The 14716-nt window shown below is 39.2% G+C and overlaps 1 protein-coding gene across 1 annotated transcript in view; it reads right to left on the bottom strand.

The window, feature by feature from the left end:
* The window catches only part of LOC122935356 (CD109 antigen-like), a 45947-nt gene that overhangs the window by 30954 nt on the left and 277 nt on the right, over positions 1-14716 (bottom strand). The window contains 12 exon segments of the mRNA XM_044291121.1: positions 1121-1183; positions 2191-2286; positions 2384-2575; positions 3471-3580; positions 5297-5399; positions 6536-6632; positions 6710-6797; positions 8616-8625; positions 9478-9603; positions 10772-11002; positions 13428-13456; positions 13568-13728. Of these exon segments, the coding sequence (XP_044147056.1) occupies positions 1121-1183; positions 2191-2286; positions 2384-2575; positions 3471-3580; positions 5297-5399; positions 6536-6632; positions 6710-6797; positions 8616-8625; positions 9478-9603; positions 10772-11002; positions 13428-13456; positions 13568-13728 (1306 nt within the window).

The following is a 14716-nucleotide window of genomic DNA, read 5'->3' as shown; positions in this document are numbered from 1 at the left end:
TTACCCTTATGAGAAATTTCCCCCTTATAATTTACAGTAGTTGATACATATGTAATAATTTGTAATTTTATTCAAATTTTTCAAACCAGCACCTGGATCTGAATACTTTTTTATATAATTAAAAATGTTGTATAGCCACCGAGTTATTTACTGAAACCTAGCTGTATAGCGCCACCTGCTGTTTGCTCTTTTTCTAAATTCTTTGTTGAGCTCACCGAGATGGATGCACATGCTCAGTTCCATCCTTCAACTGTCACCAGCTGAAGCAGAAAGGACATGCACCTCCTGAGAAAGGACATGCCCTCTGAGCTTTCGGCTTAAAATAAATCGAGCAGAGCAATTGGAGCAATGAATGGAGAGACCTCTGGTACAGGGCAGGTTCTAAGTTTGTTAGAAAGAGATTGTCACATGCTATATAATATCTGTTTTTCATTTTTTACATTAATCATGGGATAAGTCCCTTTAATAATTTACCACCAGTATTAGCGTTGAGCAAATCGGATCATCGATGCAAGATGCAGAAATCAATACTGAATTAATTCACCAAAGTCTTGTGCAACTTCGGCTGAGACTAATTTTGCCTACACACAGGCAATACATTTTAATGCTGTACGGAGACAGGTCTCTGACAGCATTAAAACTGAAGTGTTTGAATTAATTGACTTTGGATCTCTGATCTGAAGCTCGATTCGCTCAAGCCTAACCAGTATGCACTGGGCAGCTTAGCAGAACTGCAGTGCCCCAGACCAGCTTGAGAAATGTGCACTAAATAAAGCCCAAAATGTTGCAACATACTGTGTATGTACTGCCTGCATGCAAGTGGCAGATTATCAATAAAATCACAAATTATTGTCCCTTTGGACATGTAACCTAATGGCAGAAGAGTTTACCAGGCATATGCACCAACTATAAAGAAGACACAGACACATTGCACCTACAACAAACACTAAAGCCATTAAAAAATAAACTCATGTATGAGGAGGTAGAACATTTTTTATACACAGCCAAATCAGTTTATTTTTGTTCTGTCCTTTTCATGTTGGATATTCACATTGTTGGTGCAAGAATTCCACTATAAAAACAATACAATGTGTAGAACAAAATTGTGTTCACTACATACCACATAGTAGATTTCTGGTATCTCCAGGTAGGTTGTAACCTGTATGTTAAATTCTTCCCCGACCTGCATTTAAATACACACATAAACTTAGTTTAACAGCAGCATAACATTTAGTATTAGATTCATCATTCAAGTGTTCTAGTACTGTTTTTGCATTTCAATTACTTCCATTAGACTCCCTTATTGACATTCTGTGCAAGTTCAAAGCTTGCTTAACAGAATCCAAAATCGTGGGGACCATATTGTATTTGCCTGATCTTGCGTAGAAATGTGGTCACCGTTTTAACCAAAAAAATTAAGAGAAACATAGAATGTGTCGGCAGATAAGAACCATTTGGCCCATCTAGTCTGCCCAATATACTGAATACTATGGATAGCCCCTGGCCCTATCTTATATGAAGGATGGCCTTATGCCTATCCCATGCATGCTTAAACTCCTTCACTGTATTTGCAGCTGCCACTTCTGCAGGAAGGCTATTCCATGCATCCACTACTCTCTCAGTAAAGTAATACTTCCTGATATTACTTTTAAACCTTTGCCCCGCTAATTTACAACTATGTCCTCTTGTAGCAGTTTTTCTTCTTTTAAATAACCATATGCAGTATTGCCACCAGCACTTCGACTTTGTATTGTGAAGGAGAAGGTTGCCACCAGACGTAACTGCCGCAGTGTGGAGTCATGTACGATGCATTGTAAAATCTGTACAAGGAAGGACTAGCTGGAAGGACAATGCTTACCTTTTGGACATTTTTAAGGCACTGGCTACATGGTGACCTTGTCCATGACAATTGTGACACAACCAAGGATCTCTATGTCGTCGTGCAGACATTGAACTGAATGGGGTTGCAGCATAAATCACAAGTTGCTGAAACCCCAGAATCACAAAAAAGATCCAACTCTACTGGATTTTCTCAACTCTGGGGTCATGGTCACGATTGCAAGTAGCGCTGTGATCCCATCCATTTGCACGGCTATAGTTGGTCACAGCCAAGATTCTCGTGTAGACCCACCCTAAGACATTGGAATCTATACACGGATGCAGATTTGTGGTGTCATATATTTCTATTACCTTCAAGGATGAGTTTAGTATCTGGATATCAATAAAAGGATTCCTTGTGTATACTACATTCGAGTTGAACATTTCACTGACATTTTGGTAATCAACCTAAATAATAAAAGAATGTAAGAATTCCATTGACAAGGATGATATAACCAGTAATGTATATATTGTAAGATTAATTCACTGGAACGGTTATACTCACATTAATTGTTATCCATTGAATAGATTGTAAAACAGGGAACTCCAAATCGATGATGCCAGATTCTGGAATGGAGTATTGTAGCATTGTGGTAAAACTGTCTGATGAGCTCCTCCTTTGAGAAATTTTAACAGCCACTGTTTCATCTCTCTCCTCTTGACTTAAGGGTCTATCGTCAATCCGTTCTACCTTAACCTGCAAAAAACACAAGTACTTATATCCATGTATGGTGAAATGTATAAACGTGCTACTTCTATGGCATTTGTTATAATGTTGGCTTCGGCTAGAGCTACACTTAGACTCCAACAAAAATAAATTAAAGTGATACCACTGTCCATAGAAATTGGGTTTTTGAAGGATTTTAAAAATGATCAGCTCCTTTTGTTTTAACTCTATTAAACAACTCCATTAACTTGAAAAGTCTATGTGTATGCCAGTGCTTAAACCTCAATTCTGCTCTTAGTTATAGCTGGACTCAGTATCCAAAAATCTAACTATAACTAAACTTTAATGCTGGGATCAACAACCTCCGGCACTCCAGCTGTTCAGAAACTACAACTCCCAGAATGCTTAATTCACTTCTATGGGCGTTATAAAAACTGCCAAGTACGTTTGCATGCTGGGAGTTGTAGTTTCACAGCAGCTGGAGTGCCGAAGGTTGCTGATCCCTGCTATAATGGAATATCCATTACAGCCAAGCGTGTAGATACATGCATTCTCTATGGTTTAATGCTATTGTGTTTTTCCAAACATTTAACTATAATTTTGGTAAAACTGTAGCAAAATTGTACTGCATTATGACCAATTTAATAATATATTTATATTACCCAAATCTCTCAGTTTTCAAGAGAGATGTTCGAGTAATAAGAGAGACCAATCTGGGGAAATCCATTCCAATCACACTTACAACTTCTCCCCATGTTGCTACCAATAGGATACAGACACAGAGAAATACCATGATGTTTCTCTGATAGCTCGGCAAGTTCCAGTAAATAATTTTTCCAAATGTACATTTAATTTACTTGATTTATAGTAAATATCCCATGTAATCTACCACTGCTACAGATTTGGTGATGTTACAATAACTTACCTTAGCTGTGAAATTGAGACCAGGACCAAAAGCTGGCTGCTGGCTAATGAGCTTTATCCTATACTCAGAATTTCCAGTTAATATGTATGATTCTGCATTTACTTCAATACCTATAAGATAATATTACAGTATATGAATATTTCATTAAACATTAAAACTGTATAATGACTCTTTTACACACACTAGATATTTTGAGCATTTCTAAACACTTGTAAAAAATTGCATGAATTTCAAGAGTTTTTTAATCGCAGGTTTTTTCGATTGTTTTTAAAGTGTCATTTTAGTTAATTTTTCTGAATAAGCTGCCATGTTTGTGTACATGAGGAATAATACTATTTCTTGTCATTCTAGGGCTTGCATCTGGAGTTTTAGTAGCCTTTTCCTCTGTAATCTGTATGTAATTCTAATATATTTCTGAGCTACTGGGTGAAGACTAGCTGGGATCATGCCTGTCAATACCGAGGGCACAGATAAACAGGATAACCTACTCCCTAATTCTCTGTAGCACACAGTCAGAAGCAGCAGCAGCAAAGGATGCCATTACAAGGTACTGAGCAGTTTAGATATCTATCTAGCAGTAAATTAACACAGTAAATACAAATCAGCAATATTCACTGTCAGTCCCCTTGCATCTGCCTGTCTCGAGATCCATTCTCCTCCTCCTCCTCTTCAACTGAGTTCTATGTAACCTGATCCTTCAATGAGCAGGCAGCCCCTCTTCACTGAATATAGATGTGAGCAGTGGATTTTGAGTTAGTGAAGAGGAGAAGGGAGAAGGGTAGGATCCCAACAAGAGGGGAAGGAATCAATGTCTCATATTTGCTTGTATTATTCATTTATGGAAAAAAATCTAATGACAGTTACTCTTTAGAAAAGCCTATGAGATAAAAAAAAACTGAAAGAAATGTCATACCAGGAGCATGCAGTATTTTGGGGGAAAAAACACAGACTTCAAAAACAACAAAAATACTGTGCTACTGTGCTAATCTAGCTACAGAAATTCTGGGGAAAAAAATACAAGGCTAAATATTATTTTATATGTGTTGCACCCTTGTTTTTTACTTTTGTGCAAACCTATGTTTTGCTTACACAAAATATGTTTTCGAACACTGTTTGTGCCAACATATGTCCAGCATATGTAGCGGCATCTGAAATCAGATTCCTGCTAATTGTGTGTTGGCACATGTACTTGCTGGTCTGCAGGACAGCGATTAGTGGTAACCCACATGCAGATACTGTGGCCAGACCACGCAATGTATGGGTACCCTTGCAACGTAAATCATACATATGATTTATATATAGATAGGTCCAAACTTTTGATGTTAAGTGACTCCCTACGACATCAGTGATTGCACATATAATGTTCGATGATGTTCTTAGGCAATTTGTGGTCCCCAATGCACAAGCACCATCTGTGCTGTTGCCGCGATGGATCCAGACCCATTCAACTTGAATGGGTCCGTGATCCGTCAGCGCCGCAAAAAATAGGACAAGGCACGGAGATAAATCCCATGGAAGCCCTCTGTAGTGCTTCTGTGGGGTTCCGTGCCTCCGTTCCACACTGCAGCTCTGGATTGGGGACCTATTCAAGTGAATGGGTCCGCATCTGTGATGCTGGGAGCACACGGCCAGTGCCCGCATATTGTGGACCCGCTGTTTGTGGGCCGCAATATACGGGCTATGGCCGGCAACGGCCGTGTGCATGAGGCCTTAGTCTGGTCACAAACAATGGGTTTAGAATCAGTCATCTTTTTTTTTCTATTTTCCTTTTTGCTGATATCAATATATGTATTGCACTATAAAATATGAGTTATATTCAAATTTACCAGTAAGTTCTTCAGTTACTGAAACTGTTACATTCATTCCTTCTCGATTTACCACGTTTTGTAGTTCTGCTCGTGTGAAGCTGAAGTTCTTAGATCCTGAGATCTACAAAACAAGAATACAGCACTTTGATACTCTAGCATGTGTTCACAATCTATTTTCCCTAAGAATGTCTTTGGAGTGTTTGAAGAAATAAGAATCCCTGGAGGAGACCCATACAAACACTGAGAGAACATACAAACCAAACTAATTCATACAGCTCCAACATGGTTTCTGCTGAACATAGCTTTAATACAATCACAATGAAATTCATTAGTACAGGAATCTATAACTTGATTGTATATAGATATATAAAGTGGTTCACAGTTTTTTATTTTTAGTCTCTTAACCCCAATTAAGCCCTGTATCCCACGTCTCAGGGTCAACACAAAGGAGATCTGGTACTCAGAAATGATTACAAGTGAAACACTGCACTCTAGTGTGAGGATCCTGATATCTCAACTTCCTTCTGGGACCACGAGGAGTGTCACAGGAAAGGTATTGGAAATATCGGCACTCACACTCACTCATTTCTGGGGACTTAATTAAGAGACTTAGACAAGAAATAACTATAGTCAAATTACTGTTCACCCATCAGCCATCTCCCATGACTTCACCCAAGTTTGTGTCAGTCTAAAGGGCATGTAATTTCTATGATCACAACTGAAATACGCTGTAGCTAAACACTTATGGCATTCTTTGTTTTAGAGAAGCCTATAGCATCTAATGGATTCAAATCCAACTTGCCATATTGCTGTTACTTATTATGGCAGATGATGTAGGACGGTTTGGCAGTAAATTTAATGAGGAATCTTCAGACAAAATCGTATATATAGCCAGCTTTAGACTTCATTTAACTCGTGAGCTAAACTGGTTAGAAAGTATGTAATACCTGAGAAAAGGAAGACAAACAAGGACTCTAACTATAACAAGGGAACACCCTCTACGTCTAGAGGAAAGAAGCTTTCTACACCAACATAGAAGGGAATTCTTTACTGTAAGAGAAGAGAGACTAAGGAACGCGCTGCCAGAGAAAATAGTCGAGGTGTACACATTAAATTCTCCTGGATATATATATTTTTGAATGTAATGTTGCAATCACAAGTTGTAATTACTACACTTCTGGAGAAGGGTCGTTGTACCAGGGAGCTAGTCAGATTACCAGATTTGATATTGGGATGGAATTCCAATCGCATACATACCTTAAAGGTCTTATTTACTTCATTTAAACCTTCCAAACTATACAGTGGTTTCACCGCAATTGTTACGTTTCCTTTTACTGGTGTATCTGAGGCGTATCTAGAATTTAAAAACAATATTTTGAAGATCGATAGATAGATTGATAGTAAACGATATGTTATATGGGATAGACTTACTTTGCTGTGACTGTTCCAGTAAGACTGAGCATCTTTGAATCAATGTAGAAAGTTGGAATATCCAGGATTACATCAAACTTTTGAGAGACTGCAAATACATGAGGCATATAGCAATTTGTGATGTTTATATTTTATATTCACAAATACAAATCTTTACTGCAATCCTCATGTAAACACATGTGGCCTAATTTATCATATATTCACACTCGCTTTTTGTAGTGAAAAAGTAACAAACGGCGTGTTTGCAACTTTTTCAACACCACTTATGCAAAAATGTTTGCGCAAGTGGCATTTTCCCAAAGAAAGGGTGTGTCTAGGGCAGGGAGAAGGTAGGGCCAGAGACCGCACCACATTATGCCAGTTTTTTGGAGTAGAAGGAGACTGAAATCTACACCAGCTAGGAGCTGACCTATATTACAGTTCAAGAGCACAGACTTCCGAAGGCTGTGCATAATTTATGACGAGGGATGCACCGACAGTCTATGATAAATCAGGGCCGTGGGCTGATAAATTTACTTGAGCTGATTCTACTGACAGTATCTGGTTTGATGCAGAACATGACAACAATACTACAATTCCTGAAATGCTATATAGTATTACATGACAATACATACCATATTCAGCTATGGAAAAGTCAGCAGACTGTTCATAACCCTGCAGAGCACAAACATGTAAATTACTGATGGAAGTAGTCTGGCTTTATGTCGGGTAGCAGACCTACCCCCTAATGCAAATAAATAACCAACATTATTCTTGTCTTCCTAGCATGACCAAGGCATTCGTCCTGTTTTGTAAATGGCCCTTCCCTTGCCTATAACTTAATAAGTAAAACATAGAGTACTTTTCTTAGCCGGTAGCCATCACACTAGTCAATTTGTTGTCTACTAGATGTCTGTTGGGGAATGTATTAAGACTGGCATTTTATACATCAGCCTTAAAGGGGTTGTGTCACTCCAGCAATGGCATTTATCATGTAGAGGAAGTCAATATAAGGCACTTACTAATGTATTGTTATTATCCATATTGCTTCCTTCCATGGCCGGATTCATTTTTCCATTGCAGTATACACCACTTGCTCGTTTCCATGGTTATGACCACCCTGCAATCCAGCAATGGTGGCCATGTTTGCACACTATAGGAAAAAGTGCTGGCCTCTCTGGTGGCTAGGAGCATGAGAGCACACATAGGCTGGTTCTTTTTCCTATATTAGCAAGCACGACCACCACTGATGGATTACAGGGTGGTCTGTAACCATAGAAACAAGCAGTCTATAATGTGATGGAAAAATGGAACAAGCCAGCAAAGAAGGCAATATGGACAATCACATTACATTGGTAAGTGCCTCGTATTAACTTTCTCTACATGATAAATGTCATTTGCTGAAGTGAGACAACCCCTTTAACCAAAGTTCACTGAAGTAAGATGCACCAAATGTATTAAGAAGCATAGGCCTCTTAAATTTAGCACATCTTCTGGCAGTTCATGTATTGGAAAAGCCAATCTACTCCTAAAAACAGATTCAGATTTGAGTCATAATACAACTGTTTTACATACTTGACCGTATGTATTTTGCGGTTCGCAAACATCGGATCCGCAAAAAAGATTGATGACGTCAGTGTGCATTCCGTATTTTGTGGAACGGAACAGCTGGCCCCTAATAGAACAGTCCTATCCTTGTCCGTAATGCGGACAATACCTGGACATGTTCTATTTTTTTGGCTGAACAGAAATACGGACATACAGAAACAGAATGCACACGGAGTAACTTCCATTTTTTTTGCGGACGCATTGAAATGAAAGGTTCCGCATACGGTCCGCAAAAAAACCCGAACTAACACGGAAACAAAATACATTCATGTGCATGAGCCTTTAGAGACATGGTATCCCACCCTATGTGAACGATTACCTTTTCTTTTCTATAAAAAGAAAAAGAAGAAAACTCAACATGCCATTTAATATTACAAGAAAAATGTTCTTACTAGTCAGAAACCATTGCAGTCAGAAACCATTTGGACATGAAAGTCCATGTGTCTTTCCGAATCCATTAATCAACAAAGGAGATGTAGAATTGATTGTTGATTACTAATTGCTGCACGGGACATCAATTAAGAATGGGTTTTGAAAATCAAATGGGCATTCATTTCTCCCTGGTTTTCAGTAGTGTTGAGCGAATCGAAGTTAACGAAGTGGACTTCAATCTGAATTTCAGATTGCCATGGAGCCAAATTTCCTCATGCTCTTCAAGCAAGATGGCCTCTTTGCGCTCAAATGGATGAAGTAAGTACAATTATTTTTGTTTCTAGGAACAACCCCTAAAATGCTTTAAAATTGATCTCAGATTCAGCTGTCAGCGATGAACACGGCATCTGAGGGGTTCAATGATGGGGGAGGGCAATGCAATCGCCATTTCCTGTCATTGAATCTGCTACTTACAAAAGAAATGCACTTCATGACGAAGTAATTTGTTACAAAGTGAGATTTTTTTCAAAATTCGCTGAAACAGCCTAATCGAATTTTTAAGAACTTCGCTCATCTCTAGTTTTCAGCCATATAGCAACCACGTCAGTGCTGCTTCCTAGTTGTGGTATGGGATCCCACCCTTAGGGTACAGACACACGTGCAGGTCTTTTGAAACCAAAATCAAGAGTGAATCATAAAAGGAGAGATAGCATGAAGGACAGATTCCACTTCTCCATTTTAACCCTCTCTTGGTTTACTTGTTTAAATGATATTTGAGGTAAATCATCTAGCAACCATCAAATACTTACATCTGATTTGGCCTGTATCTTCCAATCACCCAACAAAACCCTGTCTGACAGTAGGTATTCCTTTGAGACAATTCCCACGACTGGCTTCATTTTAAGCCACTGCTGGACAATAATATTCTTAGGATCCTTTTAATAAAATATAATGAATGCATGATAAAGTATAAAACAATGCTATATAAAAGTAACAAGACAAAAACACACTATGTTTTTTTTGTTTCAAGTCTGTTGTTTTCAAATTCTGAGGAAAACTAACACAAAGCTATCCCACTTTACTCATTCACATACTGTAATGTCTATGACTCCATCACTTACAACCCCTATACAGTTGAAACGCGAAAAATTGTGCAAAGTTCATTTATTTCAGTAATGCAACCTAAAAGGTGAAACTAACATGAGATAGACTCATTACATGCAAAGCGAGATATTTCAAGCCTTTATTTGTTATAATTTGGATGATTATGGCTTACAGCTTATGAAAACCCCAAAGTCACCATTTTGAGGTCCCCTTTGCTCAGGGGGTATGGATTCATTAGCTGACTAGAGTGTGACACTTTGAGCCTAGAATATTGAACGTGTTCACTATATTCTAATTTTAAGTTGCATTAATGCAATTCCTTTTAAGTTGCATTACTGAAATAAATGGACTTTTGCATGATATTCTAATTTTTCGAGTTTCACCTGTAATATATAAGCTGCCACATCTTTCAAGACCCCGTCCTACTTCTGAGACCTGTTTTCTGCTTGAGGTCAGTGTTTTCTCCAGTGAAAATGTAGCATTATGTGGACAATTCAGGTCCACAAGGACTAGAACAACAGTTTTAGGCCTCATGCACACGACTGTAGTCATGGTCCGCATCCGAGCCGCAGTTTTTGCGGCTCGGATGCAGACCCATTCACTTCAATGGGGCCGAAAAAGATGTGGACAGCACTCTGTGTGCTGTCCCCATCTGTTGCTCCGTTCCGAGGCCCCGGAAAAAAAAATATAGCATGTCCTATTCTTGTCCTTTTTACAGACAAGAATAGGCATGTCTACAATGGGCCGCCTGTTCCGCAAATTGGGGAAGGCACACAGGCAGCTTCCGTTTTTTGCGTATCCGCGGTTTGCGAACTGCAAAAAACAGCACGGTTGTGTGCATGAGGTTTTACTCTGACTCTAAGATGGCCACTTTCCATGACATCCATATGCCCAAATAGTCTAAACTGAAAAGGTTTTTTTCTGCAGATCAACCCCTTTAAACCTTTCTATAAAAAACAACAGTAACATTCCCACGGATTCTAAAACAAAAAGACATACCTTGATAATAAGGTCCACATCTCCTTTATGTGGTCTCAGATCACGATTTACAGAGATAACTCGGATTCTTACACTCTCTCCAGGCTTGTATGCAGTTTTGTCAATTTGTATGAATATCGATACACTCTTTGTCTGCATCTTCACTTGCATTCGCAGAGAAAATGCTAGCATATTTTCACCACAGCCAATGACAGCCAGTGTATAAGTAGTGGTCGAGGGGTCTGCTGGTATCTGCCAAAAACATATAATAATATTGTGGTTCTATGTATTTATCCTGATATGGGTCTTTCTCCCTACTAATAAATTTAGGTTACAGTTACTGTACTATTTGAAAGGGCTGTTCTGGTTAGATGACATCATTCTCTTTGGCACTGTGAACAACAGTTAATCGCTCAGCTATTTCCTGAAGTCCCATGGAGATGAATGGAGCAGCAATGTGCATGGTAACCTGCCAATACATTCATTTAGGGCATAATGTATATAGCTCATGTTCTTGTGATCAACGGGGGTCCCAGTAGTTAGACCTTCACCTTTCTTATAGTTATCCTCTATCCTGTGGCTACGAGATAACTTCATCTAACCCTGTAGTACCATTTAATCTATGTTCTGATGTTTTAATGGATCCAGAGCCAATGAGTGACCTAAATAACAGAGAGGCAGCATGAAGTTCAGTGCAAAATCGTAACCATAATTTTTTTGTACTCCTGTCCTCTTACGCAGTGGTTTTGAGTGGAGGTGCTGGGAGGCACTAGAGATTGGATGCAATTACAACCTCTTCATCTTTTAGTTGTGGTGGTGGTAGTGTCCCTCAGGCACTAGGGACTGGGTGCAACTACTATATGTTGTGTGTGCCACTTAATAAATTTGGTGCATATTACTCCAACATACTTTTGTTTAGGACTGGTGTATGAAACACCGATTTTAGTAAATTCCCTCCCATAGATTTTACCTATACTACAGGATGTATGACATTTCTGTTAACAGAGGACTACTGCAAATGGTTAATTTGCTACTTAATTGGTTAATGTTCATTGTTAATGTTAATGCGCTTTTACTATGTGATATTTTGTAATCCAAGAAATGAAATGGGAGCACTGTTTAGCAAGTTTGGCCTGCTCAGTGGGAGGAGGCAGAGGAGCTTTGTAGTTAGTTTCAGCAGGCTATGGGAGGAGGCATCTGCATGTACCTGTGCAGAAGTGAAACCTGCTGCAAGGAGTCCTTATCTTTACATCCCATCAACTACCACCATCCTCTGAGAGGGAAAGAAGTACAGAACATACAGACTCGTGAGGGCCAATTTAAAGGTCCGGTGCAAAGGTCAAACAGTAACTGTAATCACTGTTATATAGCAACAAGCCTTACTGCTAGTGGAAAAGGTACATCGCCTCAGGCGCCCACCATGTTTTTACTATGGATTAGCTAGCCATTGGAGAATATACAATATTGTGAATGAAATGTGCACACCTTTGTGCGATTTGGAAAGCAATTTTGGATTTGATAGAGAGAGACACACAGAGTCAGCCATCTCACTGCCTGGTATCTCATGTTCAGTCTTGGAAGTATTGTGGATGTCCTCTGGAGAGTCTGAACAGAAGGCTGCCAGTATATCTGTATTTCAACTGTGTAAACTACCTCAGTAAAGGACACTGGAGGTGTTCCCCTACACTGATGATTCTTTTGCACTACCATTGCATGGCCTACATCATAAGGTGCCTTGCACCTTTAATCCTCACAACATCAAGGGCACCCGATCTAACACCAGGCAGGAGCCCCAGAACTCAGGGAATGCCCCGATAGAAGAAAGGGTGTGCCCTCCATTCACTGCGCAGCCCAGGAAGAGCCAGGGTGAGGACTATCACTAGGAACTGTGAGTTGGACTACCACCATCATAGCCACAACCACTACTCCCAACCTCTCTGTGCTGCACCTCTCTTTGCAAATCATCTAGTACTGTGTTTATTAGCAAAAAATCAGTTGTCGTTTAGAAATCGGCAGTGGTGGTTTACGACAGAATGTATTTAGTATAGCCTGAACAAATAATGTAATGTGATAATTATGCAGCCTACAATGGGACAGCATCAGTCTAATTTGTGAGCCCATATTCAGCATACAGTATAGTATGGATTGTGCTGTCTACTGGACAGGGCAAGGCATAGGATGTGCAGTTATTTGAGTTATATTTTATCTTTTATCTGATGATTATTATTGTGCAATATAACTTTCACACATTACACATGAAATCGACAGCAGCTCCTTGCTGGTGTAGAGTTCATTGTCTGGTGCAAGAGACAACAATAACAATGGTCATACAATAAGATCATTTCACTTTGCTAGTATGACTAAAAGTACGTATTAGGCTAGGTTCACATTTTAAACTCAGGTATTCTCTTCCGGCATAGGAATGGAATACTGAAATTGCTTGATTCAGCATATGCCGGACACCGCTGGCACTCGACACCCCATTCACTACAATGGATACCAGCATTCTGCCAGAAAAATATGGCTGCATGATGCGGTATTGTGTCTGGCAGAATGCATGCAGTGATATTTTGTTTCATTCCAGAAACCCGGTGAATACCACAATTTAAATTCCTAATGTGAAGGGATCCATACGTATTTACAAAGCTGTAAGAGATATAGCAAATAATGTACTCACTGCAGGTATACTGATTGTTCCAATGGCATCTAAAAAAGACCAAAAAGATCAAAGTCAAACAAACAGTATAAAATGTGACTGTTATTTTCATAACTGTGAATAAAATACACAATGCAAAAATCTACATGTGTTGCACTCACCATTGTGGAATACTTGGCTGACATTCACCAAAATGCTAGTTGTAGTCATAATCCCTGCAGACACTGTAATTTCAGAATACTTATCTCCAAACCAATGGACTGCCAATGTTGTATTTTCTCCGGGGATAATATAACTCGGTGCTGTAATGTAATATGATGGCCTGTAAGATAAGATATACTATTTTCATTAATTGTGCATTTCCACTACCAGTAGCTGTTTACATATAGCTGAAAGAAGATTTGTCCTGCCGACCACTGCTTTGGCTTTAAGGTGTAGGTTTCCCTTAAGTGGAAATTGTCTTTAAGTCAGCATGTTATAAAGCAGGAGGAGATGAGCAGATTGATATATATAGTTTTGTGAGAAAAGATTCAGTAAAGCTTGCAATTTATATTTTTATATCTCTGCTCTTTCTGAGCTTAGTTGTATTTGGGGGATGTGTTTCAAAGTGACTGATATGCTTTATGAGTGATGAGACCACCCACTTGTGCAGGTGAGCTCAGAAATAGTTTCCTACAAAACTACACATTCGTTTGCTCAGCTCCTCCTGTTCTATAACCTGCTGACTACAGATTACACTGCATTTTCATGGTGACAGGTTCCCTTTAAGGGTAGGTTCACACCTCAGTTTAACTGATCTGACAGTCTGCTCTGGCAGAGAACAACCCGCTGAAGTTTGCCAGATTTTGCCCAGCCGCATACTGCCATTCACCACCGGACCCTATTGACTACAATGGGATCTGGTGGGAATCCAGCCACTTTCCGGAATAAGTGTCGGTTTTCAGCCAGACAAAAAGGGCTGGATCAGTTAAACAGAGATGTGAACCTACCTTCAGACCACTTTACATGCAGCCATTAGTTACAATTCTAACATTTACGAGCAACTGCAGCAAGAATTAGCTGGTGTAAAGGCACAAAGCGATCACCAATAAAATGAGTGTTTATCATCGGTTGAAACTGTTAATGTGCACTTTGCGAAGTTGTTAAATGGAAATGTTTGTCACGTTTGCATAAAAAAAAAACAACAGTGGTAACACATTTTTAAACCAATTAATGGTTTGATAAATGACAAGTAACATGCAGCTTTAACAACAGTTACACTGTGCTATAGGCAAATATACATTAGTATGTGGTAGAATATTAGATGTTTA

Source organism: Bufo gargarizans, chromosome 4, assembly GCF_014858855.1.
Source record: "Bufo gargarizans isolate SCDJY-AF-19 chromosome 4, ASM1485885v1, whole genome shotgun sequence".
NCBI lineage: Eukaryota > Metazoa > Chordata > Amphibia > Anura > Bufonidae > Bufo > Bufo gargarizans.
This window is presented reverse-complemented; position numbering and strand designations above follow the sequence as displayed.